This window comes from Mastigoproctus giganteus, chromosome 1 (genome assembly GCF_048544385.1).
Source record: "Mastigoproctus giganteus isolate SK-2022 chromosome 1, ASM4854438v1, whole genome shotgun sequence".
In the NCBI taxonomy this organism is placed as follows: domain Eukaryota; kingdom Metazoa; phylum Arthropoda; class Arachnida; order Uropygi; family Thelyphonidae; genus Mastigoproctus; species Mastigoproctus giganteus.
In genome coordinates this window covers 134,516,274-134,531,201 of record NC_143575.1, presented here as the reverse complement: position 1 = coordinate 134,531,201, position 14,928 = coordinate 134,516,274, and the positions used below count along the sequence as shown (strand labels likewise).

Here is a 14,928-nt window from a genome sequence, read left to right as displayed (position 1 = left end):
TCTCTGGTGATTATTCTGAGCGAGAGGAAGAATCCCATCAGCATTGAGCATGCTCAAACCATTCAAGGCTTTATACACCTCTATCAGATCACCTCGCTGGTGCCTAGTCTCCAGACACTGTAATTTGCAAAACTTAAGCCTTTCTTCGTAAGAGCACCCCTTTGTTCCATTCACTAATCTTGTTGCCCTTCTCTGTACTCGTTCCAGCAGCTCTACATCCTTCTTGAAATGAGGCCTCCAGACCTGTATACAGTACTCTAGGTGTCGCCTGACCATTGCCTTATACAAGGGAATAATCGCCTCCTTATCCCTGCTGGAAAAATTCCTGTATATCATTGACAATACTCCATGAGCTACTCTTGCAGCCCGTCTGCACTGCTCAGAGAACTTCATATCTGCCTGCACAACCACCCCCAAGTCCCTTTCATTCTCTACCACTGTCAGTGTAGTACCACAGAGTTGATACGTTGCTCTGGGGTTGCTGTTTCCCATGTGTAGTACTTTACATTTGTCAATGTTAAACTTCATTTGCCACCTCTCAGCCCATCTGCTCAACCTTTCCAGATCCTGTTGCAGCAGCATAGTGTCAGTAGTGTCCTTGACAACCCTGCCAACCTGTGTATCGTCTGCAAACTTGGACATTAAGCTTGATATACCATCATCAATATCATTTATAAATACAGAAAACAATAATGGACCCAACACTGAGCTCTGAGGGACTCCACTAATAACATTAGTCCACGACGAGCAGTGTCCATTGATTACCACTGTCTGTCTTCTCCTCCTCAACCACCCCTTTACCCATAACAGCAATTTGCCTCCAATGCCACACTGCTCCAATTTGTGTAGCAGTCTTCCATGTGCAACAGTATCAAAAGCCTTTCTAAGATCCAAGTATATAATATCAAAGCTATTCCCTGCATCCAGTTCTCCTGCGACTGCATCATAGTATCCAATCAAATTGGTCAGGCAAGACTTCCCCTTAACAAAACCATGCTGTGTCCGAGCTCTAACTGGAGTCTTGTCTAAATGATCCTGCAGTGCTTCTTCAACCAGTGCCTCCATTAATTCTCCTGGAACAGAAGTTAACCTCACAGGTCTATAATTACTTGTGTCAGCCTTTGATCCTCCTCTGTGAATTGGGATCACATTTGCACATTTCCAGTCTATGGGCACCTCCCCTGAGTCCAAGGAAGCCCTCATAACCATGGCTAAGGGTTCGCCCACTTCCTTTGCTGCCTCCTTTAATATAACTGGATAGATCCCATCCACCCCGGGTGCCTTTCTTGTGTTTATCTTCAACAATTTCTCCTCCACTTTACTCTCAGTTATTTCAAGATTCTGTAGCTTACTGCTAGAGTTGAATACACCTCTGGCATTCCCCTCGCTGAATAACTCCTCATGTGTGAATGTCGATGCAAAATATTCATTTAGTTTGTTAGCTACCTGAGCAGGATGATCAACAGTTGACCCATCAATATCAAGTGGACCAATCTGATTCATCCCCTTCCTTCTAGAGTTTACATAAGTAAAGAACTCTTTGCTGTTTTTCTTTGCATCCCTTCCCAAGGATTTCTCGTAATCTGCCTTTGCCTGCCTAACCTCCTCTGTAACTTGGTTGCATATCAACTTGTATCCATCATTGGCTTCTGTGTCATGTGTTAATTTGTAAGTATCCCATGCATTTTTATCCTCTGCCATATGCCTCATTAATTCATCTGACATCCATTTTGGCCTAAACCTTGAACAATATTTCTTAGTTGGTATGTAAAGCCTAGTAGATGCCAAGATAAGTTCCTTGAATGCTTCCCATTTTGAATTCGCTGTTGGTAACATCATCAGTTGGTCCCACTGTATAGAACTTAAATACTGTCTCAGTCTATCGTAGTCGCCTTTACGGAAGCAATAACCCTTCCCTTTACCCCTAATGGTAGTTACCTCTTTGAGTAAATCCCACTTCAGCACACTGTGATCACTGCCACCTAGTGGTTCATTTATCTGCAGATTCTTAATGCATGAAGAATCACTGCTGATAATCAAATCAAGAGCATCACTCCCTCCAGTTACCTCCCGAACATGCTGATGTAGAAAACAATCATCCAATAAATCCACAAAATCCCTGCTAGTGTGTGAGTGACCAGCCCCCAAATTCCAGTCAATATCTGGGAAATTAAAATCTCCCATTATAAGACTCTCTGATTTACTGGCCCACTCTATTTCCCTGAACAGTTTCTTATTATACTCATTTTAACAACTCCAGCTGGCTTCCGTTTTCTAGTCACACAGACCCAGCTGGTCAAGATGCTGAGGCTTTTGCAATTACTCATGACCTCACATAGATTGTTCATTTACCTACCAGAATACCGGACATTCCTAACCTTACAGCCAACACGCTTGATCTTTTTCTCACAAACAATCCTTCTAAGTACATGGTCGAAGTGAGTGGTCCTTTAGGGTACCTCAGATCAGAACTTGATGATTGTCTTTTGTCCAATGGAGCCTTTATCTCATGGCTATTCCCAACCTCATGTTGTTTGGCATTACAAGAATACAAAATAGGATGACCTGTGAGATTTCGTTTCTTCTTTTCTTTGGTTGGATTACTGTTTCAAAACTTCAAAACTGGGATCCTTCCACTTGTTCAGATTACCAACCTACGGGGACATAAGTTCAAATTAAGAAAGGACAGATGTAGAATAGATGTGCGGAAATTTGCCTTTAGCCAGCGGGTGGTTAATTGCTGGAACAAACTTCCATCTGTCGTTGTAGAAGTTGATAGGTTAAATAAATTTAAGGAGGAACTGGACAGGCATTTGGAGGGAATGGTGTGATTTTTTTTTTTTTTTTTTTTTTTTTTTGGCTGATGCTGCATAAGCTCCTACACTTGCTTTCTTGCATCATGTGCCACTACTACTACTACTTCTGATGTCAATGTTTGCTCAGAATCGTGTCAGTGAAATTATTCTTGTAGAATGGAATCCTTTATTCCACATTCCACCTTAAAATCTCATCCTTTATCTAAACCTTGATTTTCAAATAAATGTGCTAAGGCTCTTCAAGAAAAGAATGTTGCATATCGTAATTAGCTTGTTTCCAATACTTCAGTTTCATTTTCTGCCTACACCAGAGCTTGCAACAATTGTAAGGCAGTTATTAATCAGGCCAAACTAGATTTTGAACAGGCTAAGAGTAGAAAACTTGCTTCTTACCCTAATGGTAGCTGACCATTCTGGACTCTCACCAAAGCTACTGGCCACAACTTTTGCCCATCTCTGCTCCCACCTCTGTCAAAACCAGATGGTTCTGTTGGCACATCAGTGAAGGGTAGAGCAGACCTGCTAGCATCCCATTTTTCTTCCAACTCATGTATTAATGATCTTGGTGAAAAGCCTCCCACACCATTCCATGGTATTTCTTCACTTGTTCTCAAAACCTACGCTCCTGAACTTACTCCTGTTCTTTACTGCATTTTTTCACTTTCTTATTCCAAAGGTGTTTTTCCTTCTGCTTGAAAATTTGCTCATATCCAACCAGTTCCTAAAAAGGGTGACAAATCTCTCCCACCAATTCTCGTCCCATTGCAATTACTTCTACTCTTTCTAAAGTAATGGAGAATTCAATTAACCATCAACTCTTAAACTATCTAGAAACCTTCCATCTGATTAACGATTGTCAGTATGGATTCAGTGTCAATCCACTGGTGATAATCTGTCTTATGCTACCCATTTATGGACAGATTCAATGGACAAAGTTCGGTGAAACACAAGCAGTTCCTCTTGACATCTCAAAGGCTTTCGATCGTGTGTGACATAAAGGTCTTCTATACAAGCTTCTATCCTGTGGTTTTCCAACTGTTTTTTGTAATTGGTTATCCCGTTTTTTCTCTGATCGTTCACTGAGGGTGATGGTAGATGGCTCTCTGTCTTCTAACTTCTCCACTAATGCTGGTGTCCCCCAGGGTTCAGTTCTTTCTCCCACTCTTTTCCTCTTGTATATTAATGACCTTCTTCCATTGACCAGAAATTCTATCCATAGTTTTTCTGATGATAGCACATTGCATTCCACTTTCCAGTTTGAGAAACCTTGCCCTGCTCAACTTCTCGAATATTCACTACCAATTCCTTAAATGCCGATCTCCCAGTAATCTGCCCTACCATGGAATATTGTTCCCAGATCTGAGTCGGTGCCCCCAAAACCTCTCTCAGGCTTCTAGATTTCATTCATAAAAGGGCAGTTAGGTTAATTAATGACTTATCTCTAACAGAGTCTCTCTACTCTTTGTCTCATAGACATACTGTTTCTGCTGCATGCCTTTTCTACAGATACTTCCATGGGCACTGTTCTGAATTGGCTTGTATAATTCCTGTCTCTCTTTTAAAACAGTCCAAACACATGCTGCCAACATCCATTTACTGTCCAACTTCAAACTCACAGACCCAACTTTTTATCTTCCTCGTTTATTCAGTCAACTACCGTTTTCTAGAACAACCTTCCTTCATATGTATTTCATGAAAATTAGTCTACAGAAGTTCAAGTCTAATGTCAACAAATAAGATGATCTGAGAGCAGAAACATTTCGAATGAGCATGTAGCTAATGCCAGGGAAGCAAACTTAAATAACTTCAAGGGATGTGTCAGGGTAGTTAACTCTACAAGAACACTAAGTTTTAATTGTTTATACAGTAATGTCAGAAGTGTCGGCAATAAAAAAGTGAATTTAAACTGCTGGATAGGACAAGTAACACTGAAATAATAGGGCTTACAGAAAAGTGGTGCCACCTGGAAATAGGGACTGATGCATTTCAGTATGGTATGTACAATGTATTTAGGAAGGACAGGGCAGCTAGAATGCCCTGAATGGGGTTGTGCTTCTTATCAAAAGTAACTTGAGCACGATGAAAGCTTTCCCAGCTTCAGACATTTTTCATGCTAGTATAGAATCGTGTGGTGTGAGATAGTTGGAACCAAAAGTATAATGGGAGACATCTATAGGCCAGGTGACTGTGTAGATTGTGATGAGAATCTGCAAATGGAAAACATTATGGTAATGTAGATAATATAAAATAAATGGTGGATGAAGAGAGAGAGGTAGCAGTAGTTAAAGGCAAAGGGGTGGGTTATAATTTCAGGAAAGAAAATTACAATGGCTTAAGATGCTACATGGCCTCTATTAAATGGGTCGATATCTCAGGAGTGAATACACTTGTATTACGGTATACCTTTAAAACATTAATCACAGAAGCCTTGAATCTGTATCTTCCTATAAATTAAAATAATTTTCCTCCTAATGAGTTGGAATCACAAGGAAAATCCTTAGATGGATATCAGGATGGCTTTAGGACAGGAGGCAGAGGGTTAATAAATGGTAAATTTTGGTTAATGTAAAAAGTGGGGTTCCCCAAGGATGAGTATTGGTTCAACTGTTGTTGTTGATTTTCTTAAATGACATCGATGAAGGGATAGGGGGCATGATGTGTAAATTTGCAGATGATGTAAAGATCAGTAGAGTAGTTAATGATCACTGTCAAGCAGAGCTTCTTCAGAGTGACCTAGTTAGACTTCAAGGTTGAGCAGAAAAGTGGCAGCTGTACTTTAATTCAGCAAAATGCAAGGTCTTACATCTGTACATCTGGAGAACAGCAACCCCAAAATAGCTTATGCACTTGGTGGAGTTGAACTAAAGTCAGTAATGGAAGAATGGGAATTAGGAGTTACAATACGGTCAGACATGAAGTTCTCCGAGCATTGTAGATGGGTTGCAAGGAAGGCCCATGGTGGATGATCAATGATTGATCAAACATTTGCTAGTAGAGATAAGGATGTCATAATCCAATTATATAAGGCTATTGTTATACCACACTTTGAATACTGCATTCAAGTATGAAGACCACACCTAAAGAAAGACATTGTGCTTCTTGAAAGGGTCCAAAGACGGGTAACTCGCCTGGTGAGATTGCCTAAAAGGCATCCCATATGAGGAAAGACTTCGAATATGTGGGTTGCACAGCTAAGAAACTAGGCACATTAGAAGAGACTTGATTGAGGTGTTTAAGGCTATGAGAGGCAAAAGTGGTGCCTCCGTAGCCAGGTGGGCAGGAGCAGTAGTGCGTAGCACACATTTCTTGGTTAGACCGGGGTTCGAGCCCATGACCACCAAATACGGAGGATGCGGAAAAGTCAGAGAATGACCACTGCATATCCCTGGAGTAATATAGCCTTAGTTGCTAATGCTCCTAAAAAAAACAAATAACAACAGAGACAAAAGTAAAATGAATGAGGACAAAATTTTTACGGTTATAAATGATTCTAGAACTAGGGACTGTAAATTCAAGTTATGGGGATAGATATAATGTTTAGACTGGATTGCAGGAAGTTTTATTTTAGGCATAACAGCAGAAGAATCCTTTTTGCGAGATATAAGACAGGACTGAGCATTAGAAGGATTGAAATCAACTAAGTTATCATTGCCCCACTGGAGATTGGAATTTAACGAATTGTTAGCGGATATTCAAGAAGTTGAAACTGATTTAGCAGGGCAAGGTTTCTTAAACTGGAAAGTGGAATGCAATGTGCTATATCAGAAAAACTATGGATAGGATTTCTGGTCAATGGAAGAAGCTCATTAATATTTGTAAAATAATAAGAGGAGTTTACCTCAATATAGTACGTAGAACACTTCTCTATGATACTCTCCAGAAATTAAATTAATTTCTGGAGAGTATCAAGAGGAAAAGAGGGGGGGGGGAAGAACTGAACCTTGGAGGACATCAGCATTAGTGGAGAAGTTAAAAGACAGAGAACCATCTACCATCACCCTCAGAGAGTGGTCAGAAAGAAAACAGATAATCAATTACAAAAAACAGTTGATAAACCATAAGATGGAAACTTGTTTAGAAGACCTTTATACCAAGCACGAATGAAAGCCTTTGAGATGTCAAGAGCAACTGCTTATGTTTCACCGACCTTTCCATTGAATTTTTCCATAAATGGGTAACATAAGCTAGAATATCACCAGTGGATCGACACTGACAGATTCCATACTGGCGATCGTTGATCAGACGGAGTGTTTCTAGATAGTTTAAGAGTTGGCAGTTAATTGATTTCTCCATTGCTTTAGAAAGAGTAGAAATAATTGCAATGGGACGATAATTGGATGGGAGGGATTTGTCACCCTTTTTTAGAAACTGGCTGAATATGAGCAAATTTCCAAGCAGAAGGAAAAACACCTTTGGAATAAGAAAGTGAAAAACGGTGGCAAAGAACAAGAGTAAGTTCCAGAAGTGCAGGTTTTGAGAACAAGTGGAAAAATACCATCAAGACCTTGAACTTTCTTAGCATCAAAATTCATCAAAATCCTTCTGACATTCTTTTGAATGTCAGAAGGATTTTGATGAATGGGAGATGTTTTACTGAGATCATTAATACATGAGTTGTAAGAAAAATGGAATGCTAGCAGGTCAGCTTTATCCTTGGCTGAAGTGACAACAGAACCATCTGGATTTGAGAAGAGATGGCAAAAGTTGCGGCCAATAGCTTTGGCAAGAGACCAGAATGCTCGGCTACCTTTAGGGCAAGAAGCAAGTTTTCTACTCTTAGCCGGTTCAAAATCTAGTTTGGACTGTTTAATAACTACTTTACAATTGTTGCAAGCTCTGGTATAGGCAGAAAATGAAACTGAAGAATTGGAAAAAGCTAATTATGATATGCAACATTCTTCTCTTGAACTGAACAGCCTTAGCACATTTATTGGAAAACCAAGGTTTAGATAAAGGATGAGATTTTAAGGTAGTATGTGGAATAAAGGATTCCATTCGTACAAGAATAATTTCACTGACATGATCTGAGCAAACGTTGACATCAGAAGTTTTGAAACAGTAATCCGACCAAGGAAAAGAAGAAAATAAATCGTTCAGGTCATCCCATTTTTAAAGGCTCCATTGGAGAAGACACAATCACCAAGTTGTGAGCTGAAGTGCCTAAAGGACCATTCACTTCAACATTGTTTGTGATAAATATATCAAGCATGGTTTGGATTGTCTTGTATTCTGTTAGGTAAATGAACAATCTGTGCTAGATCATTGGTAATTGCAAAAGCCTCGGCATCTCTTTAATGTTCACAACTCCAGTTGGAGTTGTGAACATTAAAATCACCAAAGAAAATTACCTCACTGCTAGGAAAGTTAGACTGGAGAAAGTCAAGTTGCCAAGGGAGGAAGTCAAAGAGTTCCAAGTGATTAGTGGAGTTGGGAGAATGGTAGAGATGACAGACGAATTTGACAGAATGAGGTAGAGAGATTTTAAGCCAGAAATGAACGAAAAGAGGAGATTCCAAATTACCAAGTTTCTGACAGGGAATATCAGAATGGAAATATGCACAACCACCTTTGAGTTGAAAGGAATGATACAGCGAATAATTTGGGCAACTGAGATGAGCAGTGGTTGAATCAAACAATATCTGAGATTCTGTCAGAAAAAGTACATGGTGCTTGGTAGACTGTAAGTGGAAATGGACATCACTGAGATTAGAACTGAGACCACGTATATTTGTGAAATGAACTAGGATGTGTTTGGGAGGTTTAGGTCTTTTTCAGATAAGTTTGCTCTGTTAGTTTGACAATTCATGGTGTATTCAATAGTAAGAAAAATTTGAGGCGGGGGTACATGCTGTATGAAGTAATAAAATTTTTGGATATGGCATACACATGATAAGAATATACTCAAATCCTTGACATAATGTGGCCTCGACAATGCCCCCCCCCCCCGCATACACACTACGTGGACTTCCTCCAGTCACTATCTGGCAGAGTATAAGCAGCAAGCCTCCTAGAGAGTTACCAATAGGTTTGGTCTGGTATACTAACTAGCAGCTTGCCTGCGAACATTGTTTTAGAGCTGTATCCTTGAAATATAAGGAAGTTTGGATCTCGCCATGGTGTTCATCATAACCTCAAAAGATAACAATCCTACTGCGTGATGGAAGAGGTGGGGGATGGTTGACCAGAACTTATCTCTGGAGATTAAACATGGGTTCCCCCACTTCAGGCCTCTGTTAAGCAAAGTGGTGGTATTGCACCGGTTGATGAGAGCCATCTACCACCCAGTATTACCTGGTAACACAGAGGGGCAGCATTCCTCCATGTGGTGTGTGTGCACCATACCTTGAACCCTGCTTATGTTGGTTCACCCTTGGTGGTCACCTACAGTGTGCTTGCATGTGGGGGTTATACTCAGGATTACTAACAGGCCTACCATTGTGAAGGTGCGAGCAGAGGATTTGGAGTCACAGATCATCCGGACTTTGCCAAAATTGGGTACACCTGACTTGACTTGACTGTCACTGGAATATCAGTTCCATCAGCGTTTTAGACTCCCAGCTAGCAAGCACAGCTTATCTGGCATATCGGAGAGAATGTCTATGAGACTTAGGGATTGCTAGGTAGAAGGCAAAGGGATTGTGATTAATGTTTACTCTTCAGATTGGACTAACATTCAAAATGAGGTTTCCCCAAGGACTCCATTAATAACAACTGCAGTTTCTGCATTTCTTAAATGACATTGACAAACGGGTAGAGGCTGTTTAATAATGAGTGCCAAGCAGTAGTCCTTCATGTCTTTAAAACATGGCAAAAAAGCAAGGCATTCAGAGCAGACCATTGAGCAGAAAAAATAAAAAATTATAAAAATTATGGCATGTCAAAGTTACAGAACAATGTAAATTACTGAAACCTTCAACACCTAGAAGTTGTAGATGCCAAAAAAATTTAAAAAATAATTTGTATACTAAGGTTGAATTTAACCATGGAGGAAGAAAGATTTGGGAGCGGGCAGACATTGAGTTCTCCAAGCAGTGTAGATGGTGCATGGTACCATGTTGAGTATTAGCAGAGGCATAAGATGCAAGAAATCAAGCTTATACAGTATCAGCCAAAAAAAAATCCTATCACCATTCAGCCTGCTCAAACCATTCATGGCCTTATACATCTCAGTCAGATTACCTCACAGATACCTAGTCTCCAGATGCTGCAATTTGCAGAACTTAAGCCTTTCTTCATAAGAGCACCCTAATTTTCCCCCTGACCAGTCTTGTTGCCCTTCTCTGTACTTGTTCTAGCAACTCTACATCCTTCCTAAAATGAAGCCTCCAAAACTGTACACAGAAAAAAAAACTCAAAATGCAGCCTGACCATTGTGTTATGCTAGGGGATAATCACCTCCTTATCCGTGCTACCAAAATTCTTGTATGTCATTGACAAGACCCCATTACCTGATCTGGCAGCCTGTCTGCACTGCTCAGAAAACTTCATAACTGCATCGTGTGGGGAAATTTGATGCTGCTTCTCCCAAAAATGCTCGGCCACAGCAGACTTATTGTAATCAGCGGTTTTTATAGCATTTGCATGCTCCCCCAGACGATCCTTGAGCCGTCGTTTTGTCTCGCCCACATGAGTAGTATACAGGATAAAATGCCCGGATTGTGGGGAATGTTATGTGGGCGAGACAAAACGACGGCTCAAGGATCGTCTGGGGGAGCATGCAAATGCTATAAAAACCGCTGATTACAATAAGTCTGCTGTGGCCGAGCATTTTTGGGAGAAGCAGCATCAAATTTCCCCACACGATGCAGTTATCGTGGATCGAGCGCATGGGTTCTGGAACCGTAAATGGCTCGAGAGCCTACGAATCTGTTCATCCGGCCACAATATTATGAATAGGGACAGAGGTATGCGTATGCATCCTCTGTTTGAAACTATTATCCTAAGTACGGATGAACGGTTTTGCTTAACACGTTCCCGAGCTATTTCCGCTTCCAGTTCAGACCATGCGCCGACTGCACCACGTGTATAGGTACCGTGAGCCTGTTATATATGGACGTGCTGCAGGAAGTTTTGTTACTGCTGAGGAAGGGAGCGGAAGCTTCCGAAAGCTTCAGAGATTTTTATCGTTTTTAATCCGGTTTATTTTAGTGTATTTTATCTCAAGGATTTTATCACAGTTTTAATGTTTTTACATGTATATAATTTAATTTAATATAATAGCAGTTTTTGTAAATATTTATTTTATTTTAATATGTAAATAAATATTTTAGTTACAGTAAATACTTATTCTTATGGTTGGTGTGAGCTGATTTAATGCTAAAATACGCTTAATGCTATACTGCTCCAATTTGTACAGTGGTGTTCCATGTACAACAATATCAAAGGCTTTCCTGAAAATTATTTTAAATTATTATTTTTGCATTTATGGATGCAAAATTATTTTTTGCATCCAGTTTCTTTGTGACCTCATCATATTATCCAATCAAATTGGTTAGCCAAGACTTCCCCTTAACAAACCCGTGCTGTGTCTAAATTATTACTGCAGTCTTGTCTAGATGATCCTTCTGTAACCAGTGACTTCATTATTTTCCCCGGAACAGAAGTTAAACTAACAGGTCTGTAATTACTCATGTCACCCTTTGATCCCGTCTTTGTTAATTTGGGATACATTTCCACAACTCCAGTTTGTGGGGACCTCCTTTGAATCCAACGATGCTCTCATAATTATTACTAAGGGTTTACTTACTTCCTTTGCCGCCTCCTTTAATATAATTGGATAGATCCCATCCATCCCAGTTTACTTTCTTATGTTTAACTTCAACATTTTCTTCTCCACTTTGCTCTCAGTTATTACAAAATCATTTAGCTCCCTGTTAGAGTTTAATAAGCTTCTGTTCTACACTTCCCTACAGACTCTTGGACAAAGTGACTTTGGTTTTCATACCTACCAGTACATCAGTTTTAGAGGTCAGAGTTTTGGCTGTGTATCATTTCAGCAGCAAAGATAGTTTTGTTTACAGTTCTTTAAGAAATTTTCAAAGCAAACCAAAAATAATTTTTTAATTAAAAAACAGTGTGTATCCTGTATGCATGAAATGTGCTTCATTTTATGTGAAAACATCCTTGGCTTGAATGAGGTTAAAGGGATTTAGTATGAAAAGAATCTAAACACGTTTAACATTTTAAAGCATTTATTTTTTTTTTCGACAGTTTCATGAATTTGAGGTTGCAATACATCTTCAATATGTAATTTACTTACACTGGGTTTGTGATAGCTAAAATATGATACATGCACTTGAGATTGTAAAGAGTGTAAATGTCTTTGAAACAGCGTCAATTATAGTTCCATGATTAGTAGTCGATACAGATCTAGAAGTATTTAACATTAGTCAAAATTTATTTTCTAAGAAATCAGTCAAAGGTGTGGATTGAGTATCTGCAAAATTAACTTTGAAATCTCCACTAAGTATCATTGGTATTCGATCACATTTTTTGTGAGAAAATTGTTGTAGCAGTGCAGCTCCTTCGATCGTGTAAGGAAGTAAAACGAAATGGATGGATTCAATGATGTGTTCGATCTTTTAGTTAGGTGAAATGTAAGTGACTACCGACAATATTGTGTAACCATCAGGAAGAAGGCATTCAGCTGCACAAATGTCTCCATCAGGTCTGTTAGACCTGATGGAGACAAATCATTAACTCAAGATAATGCAACATAAACTAGTTGTTGTACGTGACATTAATCGTATTTATAAACTATGGAATTGAAAGTACCTCCCTGAGAAGTACTTTCAATTCCGTAGTTTCAATTCCATAGATGATTTATGGATGGTAATAGCACAAGCTGGTATTAGTGGAAAATGATTTCGTTTAGCCGAGTACTTCTTGTGATCAGTACAGCTTCTAAATCGATTTCTCTAGCCATAGCAAACCAACAAGCCTTCGTTCTAGCAAGTCTACCAAGTTGGTCAAATTTTTGACCAACAACCCAGGGAATTATCCCACATGCAGAGGGTAATAACTTTTAACAAAATTTAAAAACTATATACTTTCTTATGCCATTTGTAAGCCGAAATTGCCATAAAATTTGATCATTCACCAGTACAAATGCCTTACTTTGCTCATAAAATAGCTCCAGTCAAAATTAGAAAGTTCCAATGCCTGATGTAGCCGAACAGCTACTGCAGAAACATAGTAGTACATATGTTTGAGTTCACTGTAGTTTAATTATGTACATCCACTGAATATGATTAATAAAAATTTTTGTCATAACTAGTTATATGACAAGAATTTTTATTGACAAGCTCCTCTAACTAGTGTGGTCTTACAAGAGTGTAAACAAAAAATATCACTTTGAAGTATTTTAACAAAGGTTTTAACCAAGGCTTGCATAGAGGAACACAAGCTAAAAGCCAGTTATACTCTTATGGTGTTTGCAAAAATTTAAGAGCATTTAATATGATCAACCTTAGGCAAATGCAGATGACTTTTGGAATGAAAACAGCTACAGTTAGGATTACAGGCTCTTGGACCATCTTGAAATTCTTGCCAAAAAACCCAAGGAGAGGAAAAAACTGTGCAGAGGAACAGAAGTTAAAGCTGAATATCCTCTTGTGCTATTGGTAAGCAGTAATTGCCATAGTGACAACTAGTGCCGGATTTAAACTTGTTGTGGCCCTAAGCTATAACATGTAAGAGGCCTTTTTCTCTCTCTCTTTCTCTTACAGTTCACCTGTGACAAAATTAAAAAAAAAAGGATTTTTAAAGATGGAGCGAGACCCCTTGTAATGTGAGGCCCTATGCTGTAGTTTGTTTAGCTTATGTGTAAATCCAGCCCTGATGACAACTTCATTGCTCACCAGCAAGCAAGTATGACTTTCACATGTAAAGCAGCTCCAGTTAAAAATGAGAAAATCATGTACCCAGCTTTTAGTTTTTGTTCCTGCATAGAAGAACAGAAGTTAAAAACTGAATATCCACTTTTACCATTGCTAAAAATTAGAGAGCATTTAATGTTATCACATTGCCAGAAAGTACATTGTGTGACTTGTTACAAAAATTTGTCACTGGTGCTCACTGAGCAAGCCATGGCTGTAACACATGTAGGGGAAGAAGCTCCAATGGGGGAAAGAGCAATGAGCCCTGGCATTGTACTGCCAGTGCTCATTGCAAACACAGCTGTAACAGATGTAATGGTGGAGGCACCTTCATAGCCAGGTGGGCAGCAGCAACGGTGCGTAGCACACGCTTCTTGATTAGACCAGGGTTCCAGCCCGCGACCACCAAATACGGAGGATGCGGAAAGGTCAGGGGATGAATACCGCATATCCCCGAAGCAATATGGCCTTAATTGCTAATGCTCCTAAAAACCAAATAACATAACAACATGTGGTGGAAGAACGAACTCTATTTAGAGATAAAATTGATATCATTTTGATAATTTACTTTCTATAGAGTATATTAATGCCTTCAGGAATTAAAAATAAATGTCATTTATTAAATAAGCATACCAGCTAATGAAATTAGACCAAAGAATGATCATTGATTATTATCTATTTGTTTGATAGTCGCTTCTGCTGGACGCAGACTCTCGCCTGAACACATAGCAGGGGAAACCAACTGCTAAAGGTGTGGTGGCATGGTAATTTTAGATTGTATTGCAGTTTTATCAGAGATTATTATAGAGTTAATTTTGATTTCAGAAATTTGAAAAGCACATCTTTGGAGAAACAAGAATTTCTGCTATTCACCTTTCTCTACTTCACTCAACAGGCGGAGATGGATATTATGTAAATTCTGCCATGATAAGATTGCCATAAATTGTATCACAGTTGTTTTACTAATAAAAGTATTGCATTGAGGATGATTCAGTGTGATTTCTTTGTTATTCATATTTCAAGCACTTCATTATAGGTCTGCATGCTTAGACCATTGCATAGATGGTATCCAGAATTTTGTGAAATAGAAGGGTCACAAAACAATAATTTATAAATAACTGGAATAAATATAACATTTGTGTCTAGTTGGTGTGTTACATCATTCTTGGCAACATTCATTTTAGTGAAGTTGCAAAACATGTTCCTTTGAAGTTTCTAATATTTTCAAAAATGTA

General features: G+C 39.1%; 1 protein-coding gene across 3 annotated transcripts in view; it reads left to right on the top strand.

Moving 5' to 3' along the window:
• The window catches only part of LOC150091151 (activating signal cointegrator 1 complex subunit 1), a 256,296-nt gene extending 241,620 nt beyond the window's left edge, over nucleotides 1-14,676 (top strand). For all 3 annotated transcript variants that reach the window (XM_090382261.1, XM_090382253.1, XM_090382271.1), the window contains one exon: nucleotides 14,519-14,676. In XM_090382261.1, coding sequence (XP_090238387.1) covers nucleotides 14,519-14,635 — 117 coding nt within the window. In that variant the 3' untranslated portion in view covers nucleotides 14,636-14,676. The remainder of the gene's footprint in view (nucleotides 1-14,518) is intronic.
• Nucleotides 14,677-14,928: the final 252 nt, after the last annotated feature.